Below are 27,005 nucleotides of genomic sequence, written 5' to 3' on the forward strand. Positions count from 1 at the left end.
TGTCTGGTTATCTCGTATTCCAGTTCTATTTGTTTTTATTAACCTAGCTTCTAAGTCGGGCGAGATATATATAGGTAGTGTTTTATCTGATTTACAATGTTGTGATTACTAGGAAGCATGTAATTAGAAAGAAATATGGATATTTGTGCATTCTTCTAGTCGGTATCGGAAAACATCAATCAAAACTGTATATTTCAAATTATGCCATTATCCGTGACTGTAAGCCGTGAAGATACTACGCCGTATGGGAAATCTAATAGTCCAGAGAATTCTCGCGAAAACTGAAACTCTTGAAATCCCGTAATCTGAAAAAAAAAAGTTTTTTTTTAAACTTCCAAACCCTTCCCTGATTTTCACTCCAGTCTCTTCAAAATCTCTTGATTTCTGGGCAAATATTATTAATCTTTTAAATTTAAGTGGAATCATAATATATGAATATTTAAGAATAAGTCAACACTATGTTTATTTTCGAGTTTTAGTTAAAACCCTCTAATGTACCCAAAGTTCAGTGAAAACTTTAAAGCTCTTGAATACTTTCATTAATTGATTCGGCACACTTTGTGGTAATATCTCTCCATTTTTAATCGTTTTTTTAAAATTCTAGTAAAGGTTTTTTAGAAACTGTTGGAAAGAGCCCTTGGATTTAATGATATCATAATAATATAATAAAATATTGCAGTAAAAAATATGTCGATCTTTTACATCCCTGTAAAAATAGTCTTAAGATTTTTGTTGTTGTGGAAATAGGACAGAAAAAGTAAATTGCTGTTTGTTACATTTTGAAATTCAAACAGTTTGTTACAAAATTGTTACATTAAAACATTTTACGATGTAGACTTTAACTGTCAACTTAACGGCTCGAAAATCTCATGGCCATGTTGTGTCACGTGGAAATAGAATTTTTGATGTTGACAAGTGATATTTTTCTCTGAGAATTTTCTTTTTTATGTTGCCGCTATACGCATCGAGCATGCCCATAACACGAGAGTTTCCAGTTTATAAGCTGCATTGGCCTGAACAAAGTCTAGTATTAAAGTAATGGCGGAGTTATAGTCGTTCTTAGCGCGGATTCCGTCTATGGACTTAGCTGCTTAAACCAGTTCGGGGATCATAGTACGCACTAACAGGAGAATTATAGATTTTTTTAATTGAAAAAAAGTAATTCGAGCGTTTGAACTATGACGATTTAGATCTAAGAGTTTGTGTTTTTAAACGATGCTTAAATATTATATAGGGCAAAGTGTGCCATAGGCACTATTAAGTTGATTCTTTTTTCAAGTTGACCAAATTTAGGTTACGTATTTTATACTTAATTAATACGCTTTGGCATAAGGAATGTTTTATTTCCATCAAATTTTAATTTATTCCTTTGAAAATTTGATGTAATTTGAATAAAAGAGATACATTTGTGTTTTTTATAACTAACAAATATACTTTAATTTCATACTATTTTTGTGAGCCCAAGCGGCTCATTATTAGAAATAGGTATCAAATTGTGATCGAGAGGGTTCGAACAGAGAAACTCTGACTCAAGAGTTCGCGAGACTAACCACGGGACTACAACCCGACACCTTTACATTACCTTAACATCATTTCATTAGATAATGGTTTTACATATTTAGATATTTTATTTCACATTTACTGAAACATTAATTTTGTAAGTATTTTTTTATACCTTTACTCATTACCGATTGATTTTGATTTGTATGTATTTAAGTTATACATGTTTATCATGGAAAATAAAGAAAAATTACATATGGGAAGAGGTTCTTGAGATATTTGACATGCTTTGAAATTTAAACCTCTATGAAAGGTTTTGTATACAATTAAAAAAAACATTTTGATTTGGAGCCTGTAAGCCCAGGTATTATAGTTATAATAATTTTTTTATTAAACCTGTATATTATCATAGTTGAAAATAAAAATACTTTTAGAATAACGTCTTTAACTGTCATTTATTGATTAACAGTCTGATGATGATATCAAATTTTGTATCATCACTGGACAGTCGCTTTTAGCACAGCAATATTATTTATTTTTTATTATTGTTAAATAAAGTTAGCTTACTAAGAGCCATCAAATGTTCGCGTAAATGTTCTCATACAAATTTCAAGTTTCATGGTATACCTAGAGACTTCCGCATCACTGGATATGTTCCTTGAACCTCCGGAAAACTGTACCTATTAGGTCAAATTGACATCCACTAGACAAAAATCTCCTTTCGCGCAATGATAAATTGAGTCAGAAAAAAATATTTTCGAAATCAATCCACTTTTACCATTCATCCAGTTATGTTAAAACTAAATCGCATTCCATTTGTAAAAACTAAGTGATTTCCAGTTTTAAAATGTATGGAACGAGTTACGGTATTGATTACTGATCGCTTTTACTATCAGTTTTATTGACGAGAGCTGCGTTCGGTTAAATTTTTTTGCTTGGTAAGAAAAAAGGTTCGTTATTTTAAAAAACATTCTACATGGCAGAAATAGCATTTCTACTTGTGTGCAAATTCTATTTGAGATATATTGTCACTAAAATCAGATGTTGAAGCTGCGATTAAAATACCATATTTACACCATTAATAATAAACTGGATTTAGAAATTATTGTTTTTTTTAATTTTATTTCACTAATCCTTCTAGTTTTTGCTGATTTGGGTGGAATGTGTTACATTACTTTTCGATTTGGAAGTAAATTTTGTAATATCGCTCGATTTAATACTACTGAACCTTTACCCACACACAACGATGCAAAGGGCACTGCATCAAATTAATTCAATGTTAATTTTATGAATAGCCATTTTATATTTTATTTGCAAGCAAGATAATCGATACTGCGCTTCGGGTACCAGTCTAGGGTAATATTAGATAAATTTTATAGTGAATAAAAACTTAGGGACCTCCAGCATAGTTGTCAAATGTGCTTACCATTACACTATTGAGGCTAGATTACTCGCTTTACAGTTTTCTGATTTCTTTTTTCTTCTTATTATTTACATAACTATTATATAGAAAAGGATGTGGAGAAGGCATAGTGGGTACTGCTAATAACGAAGAGGAAAAATTAGAGTATCAGCAATGCCTAGGACGTTCGGGTTTACATATCCGTACTTGTAGGTACTAACATGTACGAGTCCTTTGAGCTTTCAAACTAAGAATTTGAAATATTTATTTATATTTAGAAATAACATATGTACATTGGCGGGTTTATTGCTAAAAACTAATATCTTCCAACCAACTAAAATAAACTCGTCAATCAAAAAAAATCACGCATAGAACGAAAAAAGAACTGCACAAATATCAAGACGTCGGAGCTCACAGTTCGGGAATTATTTAGGAAATTATTTATGCGCGGATTTCCGCTTTATGTATGTATACACGATAAATAAATGACTTAACGAATGAATACAACTCGCTTACTTACTGTTAATTGAAATATAATCTTTCATTTTTAATTCCGATTGAGTCACTCCACTGTAATTATTAACAATTATAACGGACCCAATAAATAAAATAAAGATCATTATGAAATAAATAAATATGTACATACTTTTATTAAATATTGTATTTTACACATTTAATTATGTACGACAGTGGCGTAGAATAAATGATCAACGTCATTTTCCAATTCCATCTTTTCACAAAATAAGATGAAGTTTTACTTTTATATTTTAAATTTAAATTGTAGGGATATCTTCCTAATGCAAGCAGTCATGTGTCTACCCAAGTATGCCACGAAGCCTAGCAAATGATAGTATAAAAAAAGCAATTTTTCCTTTTAAATATGTTTTTAAAGTATCTTGTATCTATATTTATTCATATATTTCTGCGTTTTTAATACAATAGACTATTACAAAAAAGTATGCTGTTTAGACATCTCCATCTGATAAAAATTGCAAAAGCCTTCTCAAAACATAAATTTTTTGTTTGTTTATAACAACACATATTGAAATAATTTGATCAACATTTCAACACAGATGAAGAAATTACCAACATGGCAATATGGAAGTCTGGGCATTTCGAGGGTTTACGACCTGTCACGGATAGTTAGTCAACAATTATCAATAAAAATCTTGATAACAACCCACCCCTAAATTTGCACGGTACAAATTATTGTATTAATCGTTTATGAACATAAATTTGGACATTAAAATACTGTCGACATTGTCATACATTAAATAACGTTTTTCGGAATGTAATTTTTTAAAATGAATTGCTTCAATTTATTTTAATATGTAATTTTCATTCTTAAATTGAAATTGTACAAACAATAAATTAAGTGTGTTTAAATTTTCAAAGCTCAGTGGAAAATTTGCACTTTTTATATGAAAATCTTAAATTTGTTTTTATTATTTAAAATCTGTACTGTCCCGGCTACCAGAACAGCTGCGCCCCTGGAATTACATTATTTCTAGTAGATACCTATATAATCTACATAATATTGGAAGCTGTTAGCTGGAGCACCGTTGCATCTAGCCGGTGGCGGTGGTAGCTGTTGGCTCTAAGCGGTTCGATTGCGGATATTATGCCAATGCAACAAAGATCGTGTTATGCAATCATTTACTAGAGCGTAATATGATAACGAGATTTGTGACCCTGCGTGAAACGTCTTCGCCGGTGATACACCCGAAAGAGTGCAATATTAAAAGGGAAAAAAATTAAATGTCTGTTTTTCATATATTACAATCCGAAACGTTTTCTAAAGTGCAAAGACATTGAACCAAGAAACAATATTTCAAGCTTCAATAATTATTAAAATTATTTCTAGCATATATTTTGTGCTGGGGAGACATGAAAAAAATTCAGGTGCATCTAAAATTAAAGTAAATATTACACCAAATTTCTTTCTTTAACGCATTATCTAGTATTAAAGGATATCAAGTCTGAAATATTACTTCGTATTTGGCAAAAATTACGTAAATCGTATTAGTAGAAAATGGTATCAAACAAGCTCTTGGCAGTTAAGCATAGAAAAAAAACTCGAAAAATTCTTCAATAAGTGGCTTGATATTTATTTTTAATACATTTTATTATACTCTTAAACTTTAAAAACGATCTCCTGAAAAATCAAGTTTTTTGACATATGACGTTGTTGAAAGGAGTGAGCGATGTGTCTATATTCGTGTTTTTTTCCAATGAATAAAAATCATATACCTACAAAAATAAATATTTACAAGCTGCTAATAATTGTCTCAGTATGTTTTCAATGTTTTATAATCACTAATGATATAAATATGTCTATCATTTTTAATCATGCAATCACATGTGGAGTACGACTATAATATGGTATTGTTATTATCTGGTTAGTTAGATGCAGTGTGCGATCACTGAAAAACGGAATCTGCAACTGAAGAAAACTTCAAACCAGTTTTGTGAAACCGAATCGAAAGATTACGCTGCAGAATTGCGATACTTTTACTGGCGGTTCGCCGTTAAACATACGTGGAAAATATGTGTCGAGTCTAGTAAACTATCATTTAGAGATTACAGCGTGAAATCTGCGTAGAATAACTGCCGGATTGCCGGTAATCTTCGTTGGACGAACGGGGCTTTATGTATCGGCAGAGGAAGAAAGATGAGAGGTGATGTACTCGTACTCTCTCTGCTCTGTGCAGTCTAGTTTAGTTGAACAGTAGTTGCATTTACTCTTAGATGTGAACGTCTCGCGAGATTGCAGCTTCCGAACGGATTTGCTAGCTTTTTCACGAGAGTCCTTTGCTAAAGTTTATAAACGCTCAAAGTTCAACCGGTGTATCAATCATTTTAAACATGACAGTATATTCTTTTAATTTCAAACCGTGGTTTTTGGATACTTGGATTGCTTATTATTTGATTACGAACTTACGTGCTCCTTTTTCGTTTTTATTGTTATTATAAGTGTTGATTAAAATGTGAAGTGTTTTTCTTTACATACACGTGATTACTAGTTACAAATTAGTTATGTACAGTTCTCGTGCAAGTCTCAATTGCTTATTAGACTGTGAATGATATCGTGAAAAATAATTATTGGTTAAAGTAAAATACCGATTATTCGTGCGGGTTTTTGTCCATCACGGTTCGTTATCTAATGGAGTCGGTTTTGTGAAATTGGGAGAATGGTAACCGGGGATGTGAATAGTTATGCCCCGAGTTCAGAGACTGGAGTTTCGCGGGAGGGCTACTTCCTGGAGGGAGACTGTGCATTCCGAAAAACGCTCTCCTATTCTCACAAATAATATCTACGTGTTTCAACACTTTCCTTGTGCTCATAGTCCCGAAAATGATGAAACGATAGAGCTTCATACTTCCTCCGACGTTGAACCGGCAAGCATCCTCGAAACCTGCGATGAAGATGACAATCATTACGAAGACATTTTAACGAACGATCTTTTTCTTGCAAGTTCCAGAAATACAGACGAACACAACCTTTACGACACCGTCAAAACTACTCACCAATTGGAAAATTGTTCATGTCTACTTTATCGACGACCCGAAAGTGAAAAAGATATTTATGACCATGTTAGTATAGAAGAAAAACCAGATTTCAAAAGAAAGGTTATAAAAAGTGATGACGCGGTTATTCATACTGAATTACATGATTCGATAGAATCCAATGGTAATAATGAAAGTATTTATATTATAAAGCAATCAAGCCGAGAAGAAATCTTTAATTGCGATGAAATATTACAATCTGGACCTGCCGAAACATCAACTTGTGATGATTTGCAGGCTAAAAATGATGAATTGCGATTATTAAACGATATCGTTATTCAAGATGGTATTATTGGTAGAGTTTCTCCTGGTAATCACCTTGTTAAAGGTGAAGGTGAATGCCTCAAAGATGCTAAGGAATCACTAGCTGATATAAAAGAAGAGATTAGCGATTCCGACAGCGATGATTATCAGGAATTATTGCCAGATGTTGACATCAACCAATATCCACCGGAACTTTACAATGTGAAGAATAAGTATACTGTTACAAAAACGACTAGTGACAATAGTAGCTCTGATAGTTACGAGACCATCGATGAAGAGGAAGGTATCTATGACTACGTAGACGTCAAATCTTACCAGCTTGACAGACTACCGAAGCTGTACGACAGAATATTCTGCGACGATTCGAGCCAGAATTTGGTCAACACGAGTTACTGCATCGTGGATAATCTGTCAGGATTAAAGCTGGAGTACTTGGCGAGGAAAAGAAAGCTCGCTGGCGAAGAATGCGGGGATCTTTACAGCGGGCTCGACCTGAGCATGCGCGTGACCTTCAACCTGGATCACGAGAGGAAAAACGGAAGAAGGAACAGCAGCAGCAGCGACGAGGATGCCCCGTACCAGAGGAGACAGAGCAAAGGCGGAGAATCTTCACCGAGAAGAAATTCTTGCGTATCTATTTTGTCAGTCAAAAAAGCGCTAAGGTGTATTGGGATTATTCCGCCCCTGTCGTCGCTATGTACCACGGTTCTTGCGAAAAACGTAATTATATTTTTTCCTATTCTTTTTTCCTTATATCATTCCCGTGTAATCTGCATACGACTGCTGGAACTTTTACGAACAAGATAATATTTTAATTGATATTTGTATCATTGAGTATGGGTATGATAGTAACACGCAGTTATTTAAAATCGTCATTATGTTGAATTCATTTCATGCATTTTTGGACTAGATTTTTACACATATAGCTCTCTTTGCTCTTTTCGAGCAAACAACACATTTTCTCTCTAGATTTCACAAATGTCACATTGACTCGACAATATTTTGGGAGAAACTAGCCATTTTAATATTGTATCAAAAGAAAATTACTTTTTTGATTATTTTATTTTAATGCATATTCATCTCGTGATAGAATCAGTAGTGCTTAACAACTAAGATGGTTTTTTGTCATCCTTTTGATTCAATAGTATTTATCTGAAAACTTGATTCTGTTAATTCTAATTTTACACGCAATTTCCCGATTAGATGTTGATTGATTACAATCGGAGACTCTTTAATAATAATTGATTGAAATTATCATAATAATATTTTTTAAATGTATGGGTACCTATATAAGTATTGGTGGTATAACTAGCACATTTTACTGTATGAGCAGAGGTGAAGAGGATTCGCGAACCTCATGTTCAAATTATGTATGAAATGCCTATCCCTTTGTTAAATTCAAATAAAAAAATCTTGAAAACTTGTCATAAATATTATTACATAATGGTTGTTAGGTGTCAACTTTCCATATCCGAAATTTCTCATTTACGAGTCATCCTTTCTAGGATTGTTGTCTTATTATATAATAATTTTTTTTCACGCCAAAATAATGTACCTACATCATTTTTTATTTTAACACTAAGCGCGCATAATTAGTTTAAGAATATATTTAAATTTACTCTTTTATTTGATTGAATTTAATAAAATTTCCATCACAAGAAAACAAATAATATATTTTGTATTTATTTATTATTTCGGCATTAACTTTGTGGTAAGACATGTTACAATGATTAAGGAAACACTTGTTTTTATACCGCTTGAGTTTTATTAAAGACTAATAGTTTCGGAAGCTAAACTTAATAATATATAATAATAAACTAAATAATAATGAAACTCAAGTGGTATAAAAAACAAGTGTTTTCTTAATCATTGAAATCATGTTTTCATTATTAAATGAAGACTCGTATTAGACCACTAATTGGTGGTCAATCAGTGGTCAACAAGTGTTTAATTTTTAATAATCAACATGTCATTTCACAAAGTTAATGCCAAATTAATAAGCAATATAAATCATATTTTGTTTATTCTCCTTTACATTTTTTCCCTATTAATCGTCTTAAGAAATTAGTATTGATAACCTGCAGTGTGCTGGGACATTCCAGAAGTCGCCACCCTTAGTTGAGAGTGTATAATGTATCACGAATGTATGAAGCTTTGTAAAACTCATTTGAACGTTTAAAATGCTCCGCAAATATCATAGACTCGTTTCTCAAGTTCGTTGAATTTTTTAGAGGTTTTATTCACACTTTTATCCATTTTTTTCTCCATCCAACCTGGCCACTGAGCAACACTGTTGGGATAGGTTGAACTTACATAAGCAATTTAACGGAACATAATACGATATTCATACATTCAGCTATTCCAAGACAGGATTACGTTGATATTCTTCAATTGGACTTACGGTTTGTGCGGGAATTTCAAGCTGCAACAGGTTTTACAGAGAAACTGATTATTTTCTAAAGCCGTTCTTCGAATAGAAATTCTGTAAAATTTATCCGATCTTAACATCTTTCCAGTCTTAAAAATATATGTAACGAATGGCACTTCTTGTTAACTGTTAGTTTCAGTTGATGTAAAAATGATTACAACATTTTGAGTGTGTCCAAATACTTGTTCGTAAATCTTGGTTTCTCCACTTAGGAGTTATTTTAACATGTTGACCTTTCATCATAGATAAAGAAAAATATGGGAGACTGGGTATTTACAGGGCTTATGACCTGTCATAGTCTAGTGAAGTGAACACTTTACACAAGTGTATATGATATATGTATGAGTTCAAAAAATTAAGTAGTGTGGTTGTTAATTAAAGTATGTACAGAATTTCTCTTCCTATCCTCTGAGAAGCTTTCCTTAGTCTAACATAGATGGCTGTTTGTGAACTCATATGTATGTACTGTGTCATGAGATTGATCAATATATCTAGGAGTTCCGAAATTTTAACTAGTGTGCTTGTCAATTATGGGTATAATGGGGAATATTACACGTGTTTAAAGTGATCACCTTACTAGCCTATGACAAGTCATAAGCCTTGTAAATACCCAGACTTCCATATTCGTCTATGTTGAGGTGCAATGACTAGGACACTAGGGGTTGGATACCCGTACTCGTACAAGCTTGTCCCAGCAACTGTTAAGGCCTTACTCGCAATAGTAAAATTTATTACGCGTCCAGCTACGCGGAGAGACGGTCGCCACTAAGGAATATACTTTGGATTTTATGTTTTGGTTTTTTAGCATACTTATATATTGAAAAAAAATATGTGTATATTTAAAAATTTTTGAATTTAACTCCTTACCATTCAATAACCCTTTACTTTTCAAAACCATATATTTATTTCGAAGTGAAACTTTTTTTTCAATACAAAAACGGTGTTTTAAGAAAAAAAAAATCACGTCAAATGTTACCTGGGTTCAAAGAAAATTAAGCTGCGATTTAACGTATGTGGGGCCTTAAGGTTAAATGTATTAAAATCAAATCTTTAAACGCATTTCAAACAATAAAAACATTCGAAAAACATTTTTTCAGTCAACATTATTTAAATTTACAAATAAACTCCATTTCTAACATAAAATTATATCAAATAATGCCTTGAACCTTTACCATAACTTACATGTAATTATTATTATAATACAATACTTAAACTCATTCAATTTGAATTCATTTTGTCAGAAAAAATATATGAAATCATGGTTTACAACTTCTGCCTTGTTGTATTATACAACATAGAATTTTGTCTAGCCTCACACCGCGCACCGGTCAAATAAAATTCATGTGGAAAAAATACATAGTTAGTATTTTATTATATCTATCAACATAGCTTTAACATTAATAGATCCTGTTTGACTACATTCTGCTAATCGGAAAATTTGCATTTTTTGGTCAAATAATATTTTTTGTCCTAAAATTCAAACAATGAACCCACTCAGTAATGTGATACAGTGTGGAATTTGAGATAGTACCTAGTTAGTGGAAATCAGTTATATCTAGGTGTGTCTCACCTCTCGCCAGAACGGGTTGGGTGAGATTAGTGCATAATATTATGTACTGAATATAATTATCTGAACTTTGACATTGTTACGGACTTTGGAGGGTGACCAAACATCGAAAATGCCAAAATTATTCCGGTTTTGGGAAAGGTGTAAAAGTCCATGTTTCTTATATTATACATACAGCGGAGTTTCTTGTAAGCATATTATTCATTAATTGATTCAGCAGTCAGTTTGTGGTAATATCTATCAATTGTAATTTAAGTTTTACTTGGTAAATACCACTGTTTCTTAATTTATATATTGCGACACATGTTTCGATGCATTTCGCATCATTTTCAAAACGGTGTTTGAATTTAAAAATGGATAGAATATTATTCGTTTTTATACAAAACAAGAAAGTGTGAGCATCCCAGAGGTAACGACCTTGCATTTGCCTGGCTTAAGTGATTACTTTATACACTTGTGTAGCGTCTACCATTTTGGTCACTATTGAATACACTTGATTAATTTTTTACAGATTATACACTTGAATGCACTTTTTTGGATTCCTTTCGTATAGTAGTATAGTATAGTAGTAGATGTGTAATTTTGGCTGACGGTGTCGTCAGTTGAGAGTTTTGGAATTATTGTTATTATTTTCGCGTTCTGAACATGTTAAGTTCTGAATAATTGGAAAATTAGTATGTTTGTATCAAAAGTTTGTTCTCGCTTATTTTATTTACTACAAGAACTGTCTTTATAAACAACTTCTTCCTGGCTCTATCACAACTTATCGTCTTTGTAGACTGTTGGGGTCAGCTCTCCTCGTCCTCAGTTTGTAGGTTCTTCTATCATGGACAACGTCACCTAAAGCCATGCCTTCGAATCATGTTATCTTGTTGTAATATCTATGAATTTGTTTTTCTCCCTCTGGATGTCTTTCGAGGAAGATCCGTATTGCCTGGTTCACAATATGTTCAGGTTCTCTGCGTCCTATGCGCCCATACCATCACAATTTCCTTTTCTTTACCTTATTATTGATGACCATGATAATCCTAGGCTTCCACTAATGGCTTATTATTATTATTGATGACCATGATTAACCCAGGCTTGACCATCTAAACAACATAAAATAATAAGAATAATAACTCTATTTTTTATTTATTTTGGTTATACATTTAATAAAAGATCGTTTGACAGGTTTTTTTATACCCAATTGGATTAAAAAAATATATTGAAAGCGTTTAATGACTCCCCTCTTTTTGTTTTGCTTGTATCACTCGTATCGATATAATGTAATTGTTGTATTATTAAAGCTCCTACGTTGAATTATCGACGATTACATAAAATCTTCTAAAAAATGGTCTCCTTTTCGGGAGTACGTCGCGTGACCGATATTACGGCTTTTCGACGTGCATAAATTATTACCAAGAATGCGTGTCGTTTCGAAAAAGTGAATAATGTGGGTACATAACTCCGCCGATGCGCTATAGCGCTGATTTTATTATCATCATATCGGCGAAGTGGGGAGACTGGACGAGAAGTGAAAAAATCAGTTTGTTGTTGGTATCCGATGTGAGCGTCTAACTGTCGGCTTCGTTAATTTACGCTAATTTCAGCTTTATGGGTCACATAAACTTGATTATTTAGCAAATTTTCGCGTTTGTTTTTTCTACAGGAAAAATAAAATGCGGTAAGGCAACGACCTTTTTTGATATTTTTTGTTGCGAATCGTTCGTTTGTTTTCGGTTTTATTTTTGTTCGATTATCATATTATGTTGTGAGTAAAATTGTGACGTGGTTTTACTGTGAAACGTGAAAATATTTGTCCTCCCCTTTACAAGTGTGTTTCGTTATCTTCTTGATTTTATTGACACTTCAAACGTATTTTTCCCAGACCTAGAGCTTTTAAAAGCTGTACCTATATTTGACTACCTTTTACACATTTATTGTACATGATTTACCGACAAAACACCGGCTATTCGTTTGCTTGACTATTCAATAATTATTTTAATTTTCAACACTTACAGTAATAATCCGTACATAATGATCAAAAGCGTTTTTTCGTTTGTTTTTGGGCGATTAAAAAATATGAAATGAAAAGTGGTTAGTGTCAATATGGGGAGTGTCGTATAGTTTGAGTGATTGTCCCCATTTACGTATTTAATGGCATTTTAATTTAAATTTTGCAATTTTAAAGTGAAATCAACATTCTCTGCATCAATTATAATTCTTATCAGATAGAGATCGGTTAATTGTGATAACCGTTTTGCAATTAACAACACTAAGTGTTTCTGCAATACCTTTTTGAGCCAGTGCATTTATTGAAAAAGATGCACTTAATAAAATATAGATCGATAAATGTACTTTTGTTTATTTTGAGTAAGATCCGACTAGTTTAGCCCATCTTTTTGTGAACACTTTTAACACAATAAAAAGGATTTTTAATAAAAAGTTTAATGCAAATCTTGTTACCTACGTTACATGAATTACAAAATCAGCGCTACCACCATTCGAAAGAGATCACATTTTTTTTGGAAATACGCCTCAAAAATGTAGTTTAAAATGCACATTTAAATGGTCGTTTAATATTATTTTAAAAAGCGGCGTATAACTTTATGCGCATAAGAAAGTGATTAAATGTAAATTATTTTTCAGGCATCACGCAAATTGTAAAAAAAAGTAGTTTACAACGCACACTTTTCCTGATACAGCCGATGCTCAGCGTAATTTCTGAATATTATTGATTTAATATTTTTTCCATGAAAGTATTTTCTAGTTGTTACATTTAATATGACTCCGGGCTCCTGGACGACAAATGAAATTCTATTAAACAACATTTTGAGTGTGTCCTAATACTTGTTCACAAATCTGGATTATCTCCAATTACGAGTTATTTTTTTTAAATAACTCCTGATTGGAGGTAATCCAGATTTGTGAACAAGTATTTGGACACACTCAAAATGTTGTAAATAAATTAACCGGTCAAATGGAGCAAAAAAAGGTCAAAAAGCTTAAATAAAAAAGAAAATGACGTTTTCTAGCGTTTCTCAAGTACGTGAATATAATCCAGGATTCGGACCTCACATACAAATGAAAGATTTTCTGCTTAATAAAGGCTTCCCTCATCCCACCAGAGATGTCTCTAGTAAAATCTCGCACACTGTGTTTCGAGTTTGATCAATATATCTACAGGTTTCAAGAATTTGAGCAGTGTGGTTGTCAATCATGGGTAGAATTGGTGAATTTTACACTTAAGTGTAAAGTTATCACTTAAATTAGCCTATGAGGGTCGTAAGCCCTGAAAATGCCCAAACTTCTATAATCTTCTTCATCTATGTTGAGATGTCAAAAAATAATGTAAATCCTATTAATATTTATGAATTATTCAATCTTTACGCACGTTTGTGATTTATCATTGTTTACATTATGATTCATACTACCTTTTTGAATTCGATTAATGGAGTGTCGACATTGATTGCTTTAATTGATTTTTGCACGCATGTGCGAAATAGTTTCTTAACGGTGTTCGATAAATATATCTATTTTTTTATTATTGTTTATGATGGCATTAACCCAAAGATAATTTTAAAGTTATCGATATTCTGGTAAAGGCAGCTATTTTATTCAAAGAAATAAATAGCAACATTTTTAAAACAATAAATTTAGTTGAATTTCTCGGTAGAAGTTATATATAATTTGAAGAAAATAAATTAAACCGTCACTGGACTTATTGTATTCAAACAATGTTTTATTTTTTACATTATTTTTTGACATCTCCACATAGTTGAAGAAGAATATGGAAGTCTGGGCATTTACAGGGCTTACGACCGTCATAGGCTTGGTAAAGCGATCACTTTACACAAGTTCTACCCATGATTGAAAACCATTACTCAAATTTTACTGTACAAAGTCCTAATTTTGAACTTTTTTTGAAGTCCTAATTTTCCAGATTAGTGAACAACTATTTGGATACTCTAAAAATGTTGTAAAAGATGTATTATTTATTGTTTTTTTGTCTTTCATTTTTGAGTAGACATAAGACATAGATGATATTTACTTTTTAGAACAATTATAATCGTCGTATTTTGTAACCATTCCTATGAAGCATTCTTACGTTGTAATTTTAGTAATATCGGAATAATTTTCTCTAGAGATGTAATGTAAGTTTTCTTCCTTTTTGCAGCCCCAGACGTTCACTCTCCAGAGCGGGGAGGGGTCCGTGCGCACCCGCCAGGACCTGGGCGCCTCGGGGGTCGAGGACATGACCCAGCTGGCGGACCTGCACGAGGCGGCTCTGCTCTGGAACCTGAAGCTGCGCTACGAGAGGAACCTCGTCTACACGTACGCGGGCAGCATCCTCGTGGCGGTCAACCCCTACAAGATGTTCGACGACGCCTACGGGCTGGAAGTCGCCCAGAAGTACAAGGGCAAACTGCTCGGCTCTCTGCCGCCGCATCTCTTCGCCATAGGGTCGGCCGCGTACTCCCATCTGCCGGCTCCGCAGGTCGTCGTGATCTCCGGAGAGAGCGGCGCCGGGAAAACGGAGTCCACTAAACTCGTAGTCCAATATCTAGCCGCTGTCGCTCCGCCGGCTAGAGGTCAGCCGCTAGTTCCCGAGCAGATCTTGGAAGCCGCTCCGCTGTTGGAAGCGTTCGGGAACGCTCGTACCGCCAGAAACGATAACAGTTCTCGGTTCGGCAAGTACTTGGAGGTGTTCTTCAAAAACGGCGCCATCGTAGGCGCCAAAGTGACCCAATACCTCTTGGAGAAGTCTAGAATTGTGACGCAAGCCCCCGGCGAGAGGAATTACCATGTGTTCTACGAGATGCTCGCCGGCTTGTCGGAGAAGGAGAGACAGAAGTACGGGCTGGTGGATGCCGACAAGTATTTCTACCTCAACCAAGGCGGAGGCGATTGCGTGGCAGGCAGAGGCGCGGGAGGCTCGGATTGGGCTTCCCTCAAGGGTGCCATGCAGGTGTTGGGAGTTGGAGAACAGGAACAAGATGGAATAGTCAAGGTATGTTTATATTTTGTATATTAAAAGCATTGGTATGGCAATATAACACTCTCCTTATCATTCATCGTTTACTTTGTGTAATACCACTTTTACCACTGGTAAACGATGAATGATAAGGAGAGTGTTAAGGTATGTTTAGTTCTTCATTTTTGTTTACTTTAGTTCTATAATACTTTTTTTTAATCGGTCAGAAGCAAGTGTCCAGCATGTATCCGTTGGCCGCTTTAATATGCTACCATAGCCGTTTTCTATGTGATTTGAGGCCTGCATTGATTCTTGTTTATTTTAATGTACAGTATTTTAGTCATTGCCTTAATTTTTAATCCAATGGTAAAGAATGCATAATTTGCCGGTTTCTTATAATCATTAATTATTATAATGATCCAACGGCGCTTCCATTCTGTGGCCTTTTTTATTTATTCACCTCGACAAAAATTGCATCTAATATGTGAAACGAAAAAAGTTAGGAAATTTTGGAAGAAAATATAAATAATTAAGTAATAAACAATAGTATGGTATGGAGGCAACTGCTTTTTTGAAGTCGACTTCATCGAGGAGATGTTTTTTTTCCTATTTTATTTATCAGACTCTCAAAACTTCTTCGCCCTGGTTAAATATTGCGTTGTTATTACATTATTGTATCTAAATTCTCAAATCATTATTTTGTGGGCTGCGTTATGTAATAATACCTAATTTCTCCACCTAAACAATAAAACCTTGTTTTATTTCAACATCTACTAGGAACTTATTGGATTATTCACCATAACCAAATTGTTGTATGACCGTAATCCTAAGTTATTGCTCACATGCATACATTATTTCGGTTACTTCTTGCATTACCAGTAAGTAGCCTTGACGTTTTGAGTATTAATAGGCAGTTTTTAATTCAAATTGTAGGTTTCAAGATCGTTGTTTAGCTTCTAATACGAGTTACATAAAATATAATTTAGCAATTAAAACTTCCTCAATAAACAAGTTTAACTAGGTATTCATAAAATACGGCGAGTAATTAAATCTCTGGTTCTGAGGAAACTCTTCAGCCGTTATAATATACGGACGATTTGTAATAAATTGATTTATTGTTTCATTGTGTAGAATAATTTTTCCAAGTAGATTTCGTCCGACTTCAAAATGTAGTGATTAGCGCATTTGGCTACCATGTTGGAGGTCCCGGGTTCGATTCCCAGGGAATCAAAATAAACATTTTTAATAATAATAATAATAAAACCCTTATCCGCACCCCAATGGTGCATATGGCACTGCGTCATATAAACGCAGTGTTATCTTGATCGTTTACGCATGAAGGAAAGGTGATCAGCCCTCCGCTTCAGGTACCAGTCCAGGGTAATATTGAATAAATATGACAGTGAAAAAATCACTTATATTTATTTTACCCCCCTTGGGAATCGAACCCGGGACCTACAGAACGGTAGCTGAGCGTGCTGACCATTACACTACGGAGGCGGACAAACTTAAAATTTTTTAAAGGTGTTATTTCACTCTTATATTTATTTGATTTTACCGTAGACTGGAAGCGCAGGATTGATCACCTTGCCTTCGTACCCTGTTGGTCGTATAGTAATAACATATAATATTTATGTATAATTACGTTTACACACATTTAAATGAAACGATATTCCTATTTTTTTATGCCTAATATTCGAGTAGCCAGTGATTATCCCCTACATAACTAGGACTATTTGAGAAGGTTTACTAAAACAAAACGATCTTCATTTATCTATCTTTATTGGAATCTGAGCCCACCATCCACCCGCAGCAGTTATAGAGTCCTGAGGGACTCTCTGTCAGCTGCACATAGAGGAAAATCTTAAAAATATTTCTGAAGAAATAAATATTGCTCTATTCAATTAATGAGGGAGGAGGAGGATGTACGGACAGAGGCCGACACTTCGTCCCCACCCCTCGGGATCCCCTCATTACCTCTTTTAATTTTAATAAAATAAAAACAATAAAAACACAACAAAAAAAAAAAAACATTTATCTATCTGTCGTTTAGGTTAATGTTTAGAGTTAATATCAAACATTAAGATGTTTTTATTACGCACACTTTAAAGAAGTATCAAGACAGGCGCAGTCGTATTGGGAATTTATGAACCTAACAAAAGCGTAAGTGAAAGTACGTAATATGCAGTGGAATAAATATTCTGGCATGCTAATTTAATTCGTAGGAATTCAGAAATCGTTTATATAACGCTTTTCTGAACAGTTAATAGTAATCAAAATAATTTCAATGTTAATCCAATCACGGCGTTTTCCCGCTTGTTTTACAAAAATAATTATTGGTACTAGCAAAAAATAAAACTGCTAGGTGGCGTAGTGAAGAAATCTATTTGTATGTATGTATCAATAAAAGTAGTACGGAAAAGTATGACCAACTGCTTGAATTTCAGACTTTATTACTTAATGCTTGTAATTTTTTCTAATATGTACACAAATATGTAATTTTCCTACTATTTACGAAGGCCTAAGCGGCATAGGAATAAAGTTGTGTTAGAGTGGGTTCGAACTTATTAACTCTGACACATAAACTCGACACTAACCACGGGACCACGGCCCGACTTTTTACAATAACACACGCTCTTAAAAAAAAAAAAAAAAAAAAACAAATTTATAAATTTTATAACCTAACTATGTACCTAACTGTATTTCAGTGTACCAATAAAAAGTGGTCAGAACAAAGTTGTTTTATTTTATAAAGTTTATAAATTGTGCCACAAAGTATCTGCGAAAAACATTCAAGAAACAACAAATATATAGCTTTTTACAAGCTATAGTGTTGTTTTATTATATAAATTTCATTTACTGACATTTCACCAAGAAATGTCAGTACAAAACGTAAATTTGAAAGAGAAAATGTTTACAAAAAGTTAATTATTCAATTAATCAAAGGAAATAATAATGCAAATTATGAAACCTCTTCATCTTTAAGATTCAATAATACCTTAATAAAACAAGACAAATTCGACAGATCCATGCCGTAAACAATTAACAGCATCCTGCTGAAACAACAAGAAGAACGATAAAAGAACCATAAAAGAAGTTCAAAGGTCACTACAAATAATTGAAAATGCATACATGTCACTTCAATCTGGATTATACTTCACTGTGTATACCAATAAATAATGTTATATCCTTAATTATAAAACAAACGAAATACTCCTTTATACGAATCACTTATAAATTATTTACTTACGAACTGATTTGTAAAGTTATATCGAGAAAATATATATATATATATCCTTCTATGTATAATAGTAATAATTAGTACTTAAAATTTCGTTTACAGCAATAAAAATAACAGTAAAGCACTAGATCGTGTTTCATATAAAAAGTTATTGGATTTTTTGCATGTCAATTAAAATGCAATAATTTTCGTATTTCCTGCCCTAAGATATATTCACGATAAGACTAGATTTCATGCAGATAATTCTAACGGAAATACATTTTTTGCAATAATTTATATAACACAATAATAATAAATCGGATGTGTCTTTGAAATGCTTCAATAAATTCGATTTCGTCATCTAAATTGCTATTCACTCACGTTACATATTATGGTAACTCCTTATCGTATTTTTTGTAACTTTGGAGTACTCAAAACGTTTCTACAAGCAACTGAGTGTAGTTATTTTTAATATAGATTTGTGTTGTGTTTACAAGTTATGTTTTTATATATACTTAGTTATCGTCTATTTTAATAGATTTATATTATCCACTGACACTTCGTGACGGGATTGCATTTTTAATTTATTATTAGATTAAAACCAATATTTTTAGCTTTTCCACTTTTTTATTTGACCAGCGACCTGGTTTCGTCGTTCCCGACATCATCAGACTGGACCAGTCTGATGATGTCGGTAACGACGAAACCCGGTCGCTGGTCAAATAAAAAAGTGGAAAAGCTAAAAATATTGGTTTTAATCTAATAATAAATCGTCTATTTTGGTTCTATTCCTCATTTCGTCATTTCTTACTTTATCGCTCAGGCCTAAACCAAGCATGGATCTTTTCATAGATCGCTGTGTGCATTTGAGCTTCCCAGTGTTTCTTTTTATTCATGCTTATTTTATAAAATAAATTTAACAAGAATAAATAATAAAAAAGAAATCATATCGTGGGTATACTGGCAAAAAACGTTAATTTCAAAATCCCTGTTTGAATTATCCCTGTTATTTAAAGCTTTTAGCCTGAATAAAATACCCGCTATTAAAATTAAAGTTAAATTTATTTTTAAAACAACATAAATATGACTTTCAAACTGCTCAGTGTATTTTCGCAGTTTATAGAAGGATGAAAACTTTATAATACTGCATCATTAAGTCAAAATTGTATGTTTTACTGAACAGTTACATAGATAAGTTTACAATAATGAGTAACAAAAGTAAAAAATAGGTATTTGTAACATTCCATTTAAAAAAAATCACATATGTCATTAAATATAAATACCTGGAAGAGGGGTGGGAAGGAGGAAAATGTGAAAAGGGAAAGATCAAATCTCAAGTCCGTCATATAGGATGAACGTCATGAACGATAAATATAGGATCTTGTTTAGAGTTTTTTCCAGTACGTCCACGATATTTTCTTGGTGAGTAATTCAAAATGTCGTAGTGGGTAATAGGTTGCCGACCACTGGTCTAGTTTCCATTGTTGAATCGGTCATGTTGCGGATCCGTAGGTGCTGGCGACGATCCTGCATCTCGGCAACGTGTACTTCCACCGGCGGCAGCTGCGGCACGGACAGGAGGGCGTGGAGGTGGGCAGCGAGGCCGAGGTGCGCTGGGCCGCGCACCTGCTGCAGGTGGACTGCGCCGAACTGCAGCGCGCGCTCACGGCGCGGCTCACCGAGGCGCGCGCCGAGCGCGTGCACACGCCGCTCGCCATCGACCAGGCGCTCGACAAGCGGGACGCCTTCGCCAAGGCGCTCTACTCGGCGCTCTTCAACTGGTAAGGCGACACCAACTCTCCATTCTCATTGTCACTGTCAGCCCTTGTACTCGGCGCTCTTCAACTGGTAAGGGGACAACGAGACCATTTCTGACCTCCATACCCTCTCTCCATAGCTCTCCATACCCATCGCCTTGGCGCTCTTCGACTGGTAAAGCGCCAGCGAGATCATCTTATGACTCGACAACTCTCCATCCTTATTGCCTTTGCCGAGCCCTTGTACTCGGTGCTTTTCAACTGGGTAAGGCGATAGCTTCTTCATTTTATGATTCGAAAACTCTCCATCCTCATTGCCTTTGCCGAGCCCTTGTACTCGGTGCTCTTCAACTGGATAAGGCGATAGCTTCTTCATTTTATGACTCGACAACTCTCCATTCTTATTGCCTTTGCCGAGCCCTTGTACTCGGTGCTCTTCAACTGGTTAGGCGATGGCTTCTTCATTTTATGACTGGACAATTCTCCATCCTCATTGCCTTTACCAAGCCCTTGTACTCGGCGCTTTTCAATTGGTAATGGAATACCTTTATCATTATATGTCTCGACAACTCTCCATCCTCGTGTTCTTTTTTTTTTTAAATAGAAATATTTGTGTTTTTATTATTTACACAAATATTTTTTAATTTCATACTATTTCTGTGAGCCTATGCGGCACATTATTAGAAATAGGTATCAAATTGTAGTAGAGTGGGTTTGAACCGAGAAACTCTGACTTGAGAGTCCGCGACACTAACCACGGGACCACAACCCGATTGCATCTGTGTTCTTCAGTTGGGTAAATGCCTTTGCTGAGCCCTTGCACTCGGCGCTCTCTAACTGGTGATACATCGTTCTCATTATATGCCTCGACAACTCTTCATCCTCATTGGAACTGTGAGCCCTTGTACTCGGTGCTCTTCGACTGGTAAGGCGACAGCAACTCTCCATCCTCATTGTAACTGTGAGCCCTTGTATTTGGCGCTCTTCCACTGATAAGGCGACAGTTTTATCATTATATAACTTCACAACTCTCCTTCCTCATTGTAACATCGCAAATCAGTTGGATGAATGCCTTTCGAGCCCTTCTCGGTGCTCTTCAATTGGTAAGGCGACAGCGAGATAATTTCTGACTTAACTCTCCATCCTCATTGTCATTATGTCCTTCGGTTAAGGTGGAGACTGACCGGAGAATTTCGTCGTAACATAACGTCGTAACATTGCTCGCGGCGAGTATCAGCGAGCATCCGAAACTATGGATGGAGCGCTCGGCTCGGTGTACTGACTGCCTGAATGCTCGCATCGTAACATGTTACGTTACGACGAAATGCTCCGGTCAGTCTTCACCCTTAGATGAATGCATTCGTCAAGTCCTTGTAGTTGGCGCTGTTCAACTGGCGAAGCAACATCTTCACTATCACCCTTCTGGCTTGACAACTCTGTGACGTATAGAAGCAATATCTTATTATCACATTTAATATTACAAGCTTGAACTCTTTGTTGTCGTAATCACTATATTGGTAACCGCTTATCCTACGGCAATGTCCTCCAGACGAATGCTTATTTGTTGTTAATTTCGCTCTTTTTTTTCGTTTTACCTTTGTTGTACCTATACATATAATTTTAAAATAAAGAAATTTGCGATTGATTGTTTCATTATAGATACTCAGTTGATTTCAAGGAAGGAATCCAGTTTTAAAATAACTGTAATCGTAACTTTTATACCGGTTATAGATAGTTTGCTCTATATTATGTAGAAACATAAATATTAAATGTAATATGCATATTGCCACTTTACTATCAACTTTTAGGTATATGGAAGATTTTAACAGTTTTTTGTTGAATCAATTTTAAAGCATTTACTTAATTTGTTAAACTAATCTCGTAAAAATTTGTAACATTAGTATCTCAAAGCTCTAGAATAATTTTTCAAAATAGTCGACCTTCTTTGGAATGTATTAATTAGGTTGTTCCGCATTTTCTACGCCTTTTGCGTCGAAAATTAAATAGTTGTTGTTTTTTGTAAATATTGACTAAGTTGTAATATGTATATGTCATACAGAAGTCAAATATGGATGTAAGAAATTTGTTGTGGCACGAAATATGAATGTTTGCACATAAAATGTTTTTCGAAAAGGGTACACCTATCAATGTGTAATTTTCTCAGAACGATGGGACGCTTATTTCTAGGTAAATGTGTGTATTTAAGTCCTGCTTTTTAATGTAACCTTAAACTATTTTAACCTTTTATATTTTTTACAAGTTAAATGAATCTACGCTGTATCGCTGATATTTCACTGCCTTCTATATCATTAGTTGACCAATACATAAATTTATGTTTCAAAATATGAATAAATACATTTATGTAGTTAAGAAATATTATATAGTTAAGAAATACACATATTTATGCTTCGTATATGGAATAGTTCGTGAAAACGTATAAAGTGTTTTTATAAAATATCAAACAAATCGCAATTTATGGCAGTCAACAGTAAAAAAGAGAGGCAATCGAACACTTTTATAGTGCGAATTTTTCATCGTCATTCTTTTCACGCATCCACGATAGTTTTTCCACTTTTTTCTTCTTATTTCTCTCCTTCATGTGACCACATTCCTGTACTCCACAAGTTGCATCTCTGTTTCAAGAGTCCCAAATCATAGTCATCGGGGTGGGTCGGTAAAAACACTAGAGCAATATGGAAGAGTAGATTTTGAAACAGGGCTACATCCCATCTCCCTTACCTTTTGTAAAAGTCCTTCAAAACTGCATAGCATTTATATTAAAATTGACGATGTGCACGTTTCATTCTCATTACAATTTTTTTCAATTTATTACGAATTTCTGTCAAGGTCGTGTAGTCAATAATTCGGCATTTTTTATGTTTACGTTCTGCGCATCTTGTGAATACTCCATGCGTGAATTAAATTCGATAAATAATTCATTACATTTTGATGTTTTTACCATATTGGGCCAATGCCAAGTGGTTGATTGAAGGTGGAACACACCTCTGTATTATTTATAATATACACACAAACAGGACAAATATTTTCGGTAATTAACATGACTACATGAGCTTAGCGCGTAAACATTGCCAATGATTTTTTTCGGTAATTAATATTCACGAAGGTCAATTTTGATTTGTTTTCCCCCCCCCCGTCAATCATATTATAATTTCATCGCCTAATGATTTATAGAGGTGTATTTTGACGCATTGAGTTTTTTTAAAAAAATATTTTTTTGCCAGACTGCGCAATAAGCATAAAGAAAAAACGGTCATTTTATGTAGGTTACGTATTTTCATTTTCATACTACACTCTCGATTTTCCGGGATGGATGGTGGATGGACCAATTACTCATCAATACACGCGCTACAACTTCAGCGCAAACTTAGTTTTCAGTTCATACATTAAATACTGGACATTTTTACTTTTATATTTTTTTACAAAAATGCTAGTAATATTGGTATATAACCACTCACCGAGATGTTTTGTCTACCGGTATTGAGACGTACCCGTTTCTTCGTCAGGACAACCACTACAACAGCATGCAAACAATACTACACGTCACTACCATAGCACTATTCACACACTTATAACTGCATAAAATGTTGATTTGAAAAAAATTGTTTCAACAAAACAAAACGCCAACTGTCAACTGTGAAATATAGTTTTTTGTTGTTTTTGTTGGGGAGGACATAAAAAAGCAAACCGTAGTACCTTTATATGATATTATGTAATCAGGTAGTAATCGTTGCTGTGACTCAGTCTGTTTAAATGTAAAAGAAGGAAAAGAGATACCACACATTTAAAAAATAGCAGATGTCAAGAAGCACTCTGTCCGCCATGGGCAGTGTTTAGTATTGCATGTGTTGGTGCTATCTATGTTCAACAGATGCTCATATTTATTACAAAAGTATGTGGAGCAGAGGACAAATGAAATTTTGCCCAATATGTAAATGTCTACCCGGATTTTTAAATATTTGTTTGGGGACTGGAAAGGGTTAATGGACAAGATATAACACCCTTTCTGACATTAATTCAGTTTCCAATGATGATGTTCAAAGAATTTGTATTAATTTTATCCATATTTTATACATCATTTGCAGAACTAATTAAGTTTTTCGCAAAAAACTTTTTCATTCCTTGTGCCTAAGATATTTAATTTAAGAAACCATCAAGAATTCCAGTAGTGATCAGGTCTTTAAGAACAGTGTCCGTCGATGGTTGCTTCGCATTGGAAGGGACAAGGTAGAAAGTGATTTAATTAAAGTCCAGGTGTAATTATTTTATTGTAAAACCTTTATACCGTAAATTATTATTGTATCTCTTGTATGTAATGTATATAATCTAATAATCATAAAAAAAACAAACAAATAATAATAAAAAACAAAAACAAAAAAATAAATAAATTGTATTAACATGTTAGTATTTCGGCTCAACATAGGCCATGCCGAAAGAGCCGTAATACATATAGTAAATGTATCTATAAAATAAATATGTATCGATGAATGTTTCTATGTATCTATGAAATAAATAAATAAATAAATAAGAATATTATTGCATTTTATTAATCAGTTGATTATTTGTAATTCAGGCTCGTTTCCCGGGTGAACTCCATCGTGCACCGCGGCGGCACCCACGACGCCCAGCGCATCTCCATCCTGGACATCTTCGGCTTTGAGGACCTCGCGGAGAACTCCTTCGAGCAGCTGTGCATCAACTACGCCAACGAGAGTCTGCAGTTCTACTTCAACAAGCACGTCTTCAAGCTGGAGCAGCAGGAATACCAGAAGGAGAGGTTGGAGTGGACCAGCCTTACTTGGGTGGACAACCTGCCGGGTAATTGGTGTTTTATAATACAATTTCCACCTTTTAGCACTGCCTCATGCCCTTGGACTGCGAGAAGCATAAACATCGTCGCCTTCCAGAAATTATCTATGATCTAAGCACAATTTTATGAGTTTTGGTGCGTTTTTGCTCCACTTTTTACTCCATCTCTAACAAAAAGATCATCTGTGTAAATAGTGGAGTTTACGTAATTTAGACTTTCAGTTATGATGTTATATGTTAAATGTTTATGTTGTATGGTTCAGTTATATGTTTGTTTAAAAAAAACAAATGCAGTATAGTTTATTTGTTAATGTGGTTTAAATTTTAAAATATTACCAAAGTTACTTTGTGGTAAGACATGTTAAAATGATTAAGGAAACAATTGTTTTTATACCACTTTATGTTTAATTTATGAGTTTATTAATGACTATAAGTTTATTAATGACTATAAGTTTTTTTGTCCGCCTCCGTAGTGTAATGGTCAGCACGCTCGGCTACCGTTCTGGAGGTCCCGGGTTCGATCCCCAAGGGGGGTTAAATAAATATAAGTGATTTTTTCACTGTAATATTTATTCAATATTACCATGGACTGGTACTTGAAGCGGAGGGCTGATCACCTTTCCTTCATGTGTAAAACGATCAAGATAACACTGCGTTTATATGACACAGTGCCTTATGCACCATTGGGGTGCGGATAAGGGTTTTATTATTATTATTATATAAGTTTCAGAAGCTAAACTTCCATCGTCAGGTCTGAATAATAACTTATTGAGACCTCATTGCATTTGAAGAAAATCACGTGAATTGTTGGTCCAACAATAATCAAGTACTAATTGAGATTTTATTTTGCATATATTTCTAGATAAAAAATAAAGTAGATTCTCATGAATGGATTTGAATACATACTCATTTTAATGACATAATTTGTTTACTTATAATTTATCAGATTATGTTAATCCAAGCCTCACTTAATCCTAGGAGAAATTTAAAATAATGAGACGCAAATGATCACATTTTAAACATTAAAACAGAAATGTTACAATGATATTCCATTATTTTTATTGGATAAAAGCCGAAATATACGAAATAATTTCATAAAAAGTGAAAGTTTTCAATTGCTAATGGTTTCTCACACTGAATGAAAACATTTTTATTCATATTTACCATTATTATTGTTATGCATTCGTGTTTAAAATACGAGATACCCAGTTTTATTTTAATAAATATCTATCCATTCACTTTTGCTTTGTTTGTGATTGCTTTATTTTGTATTATCATCGGCGGAATGATTCATTTGCGCCTATTTGAGCAGTACCATGTGTTATTGTTGAATGAAAGCAATCATATAATATGTATGCTGTAAATATTATTTAATAAACCTCAATCGACAGCTGTATGTATTAACTTAAATTTAAAAATCCAGATTGCTTGTTAGCCCAAATCCAGTCATTTGAACCCAAAAATAGAATAAATTGAAAGAATCTATCCCCTATTTTAATAATAATAAAGCCCTTAT

At 34.0% G+C, this 27,005-nt stretch overlaps 1 protein-coding gene across 1 annotated transcript in view; it reads left to right on the forward strand.

The window, feature by feature from the left end:
* Positions 1 to 27,005, forward strand: part of Myo10A (unconventional myosin 10A) — a 196,982-nt gene that overhangs the window by 59,761 nt on the left and 110,216 nt on the right. The window contains exons 3-5 of the mRNA XM_088277420.1: positions 14,888 to 15,721; positions 20,418 to 20,686; positions 25,254 to 25,498. Of these exons, the coding sequence (XP_088133546.1) occupies positions 14,888 to 15,721; positions 20,418 to 20,686; positions 25,254 to 25,498 (1,348 nt within the window). The remainder of the gene's footprint in view (positions 1 to 14,887; positions 15,722 to 20,417; positions 20,687 to 25,253; positions 25,499 to 27,005) is intronic.

Source organism: Brachycentrus maculatus, unplaced genomic scaffold (assembly GCF_059751285.1).
Source record: "Brachycentrus maculatus isolate JH-2025_06_01 unplaced genomic scaffold, ASM5975128v1 h1tg000042l, whole genome shotgun sequence".
NCBI lineage: Eukaryota > Metazoa > Arthropoda > Insecta > Trichoptera > Brachycentridae > Brachycentrus > Brachycentrus maculatus.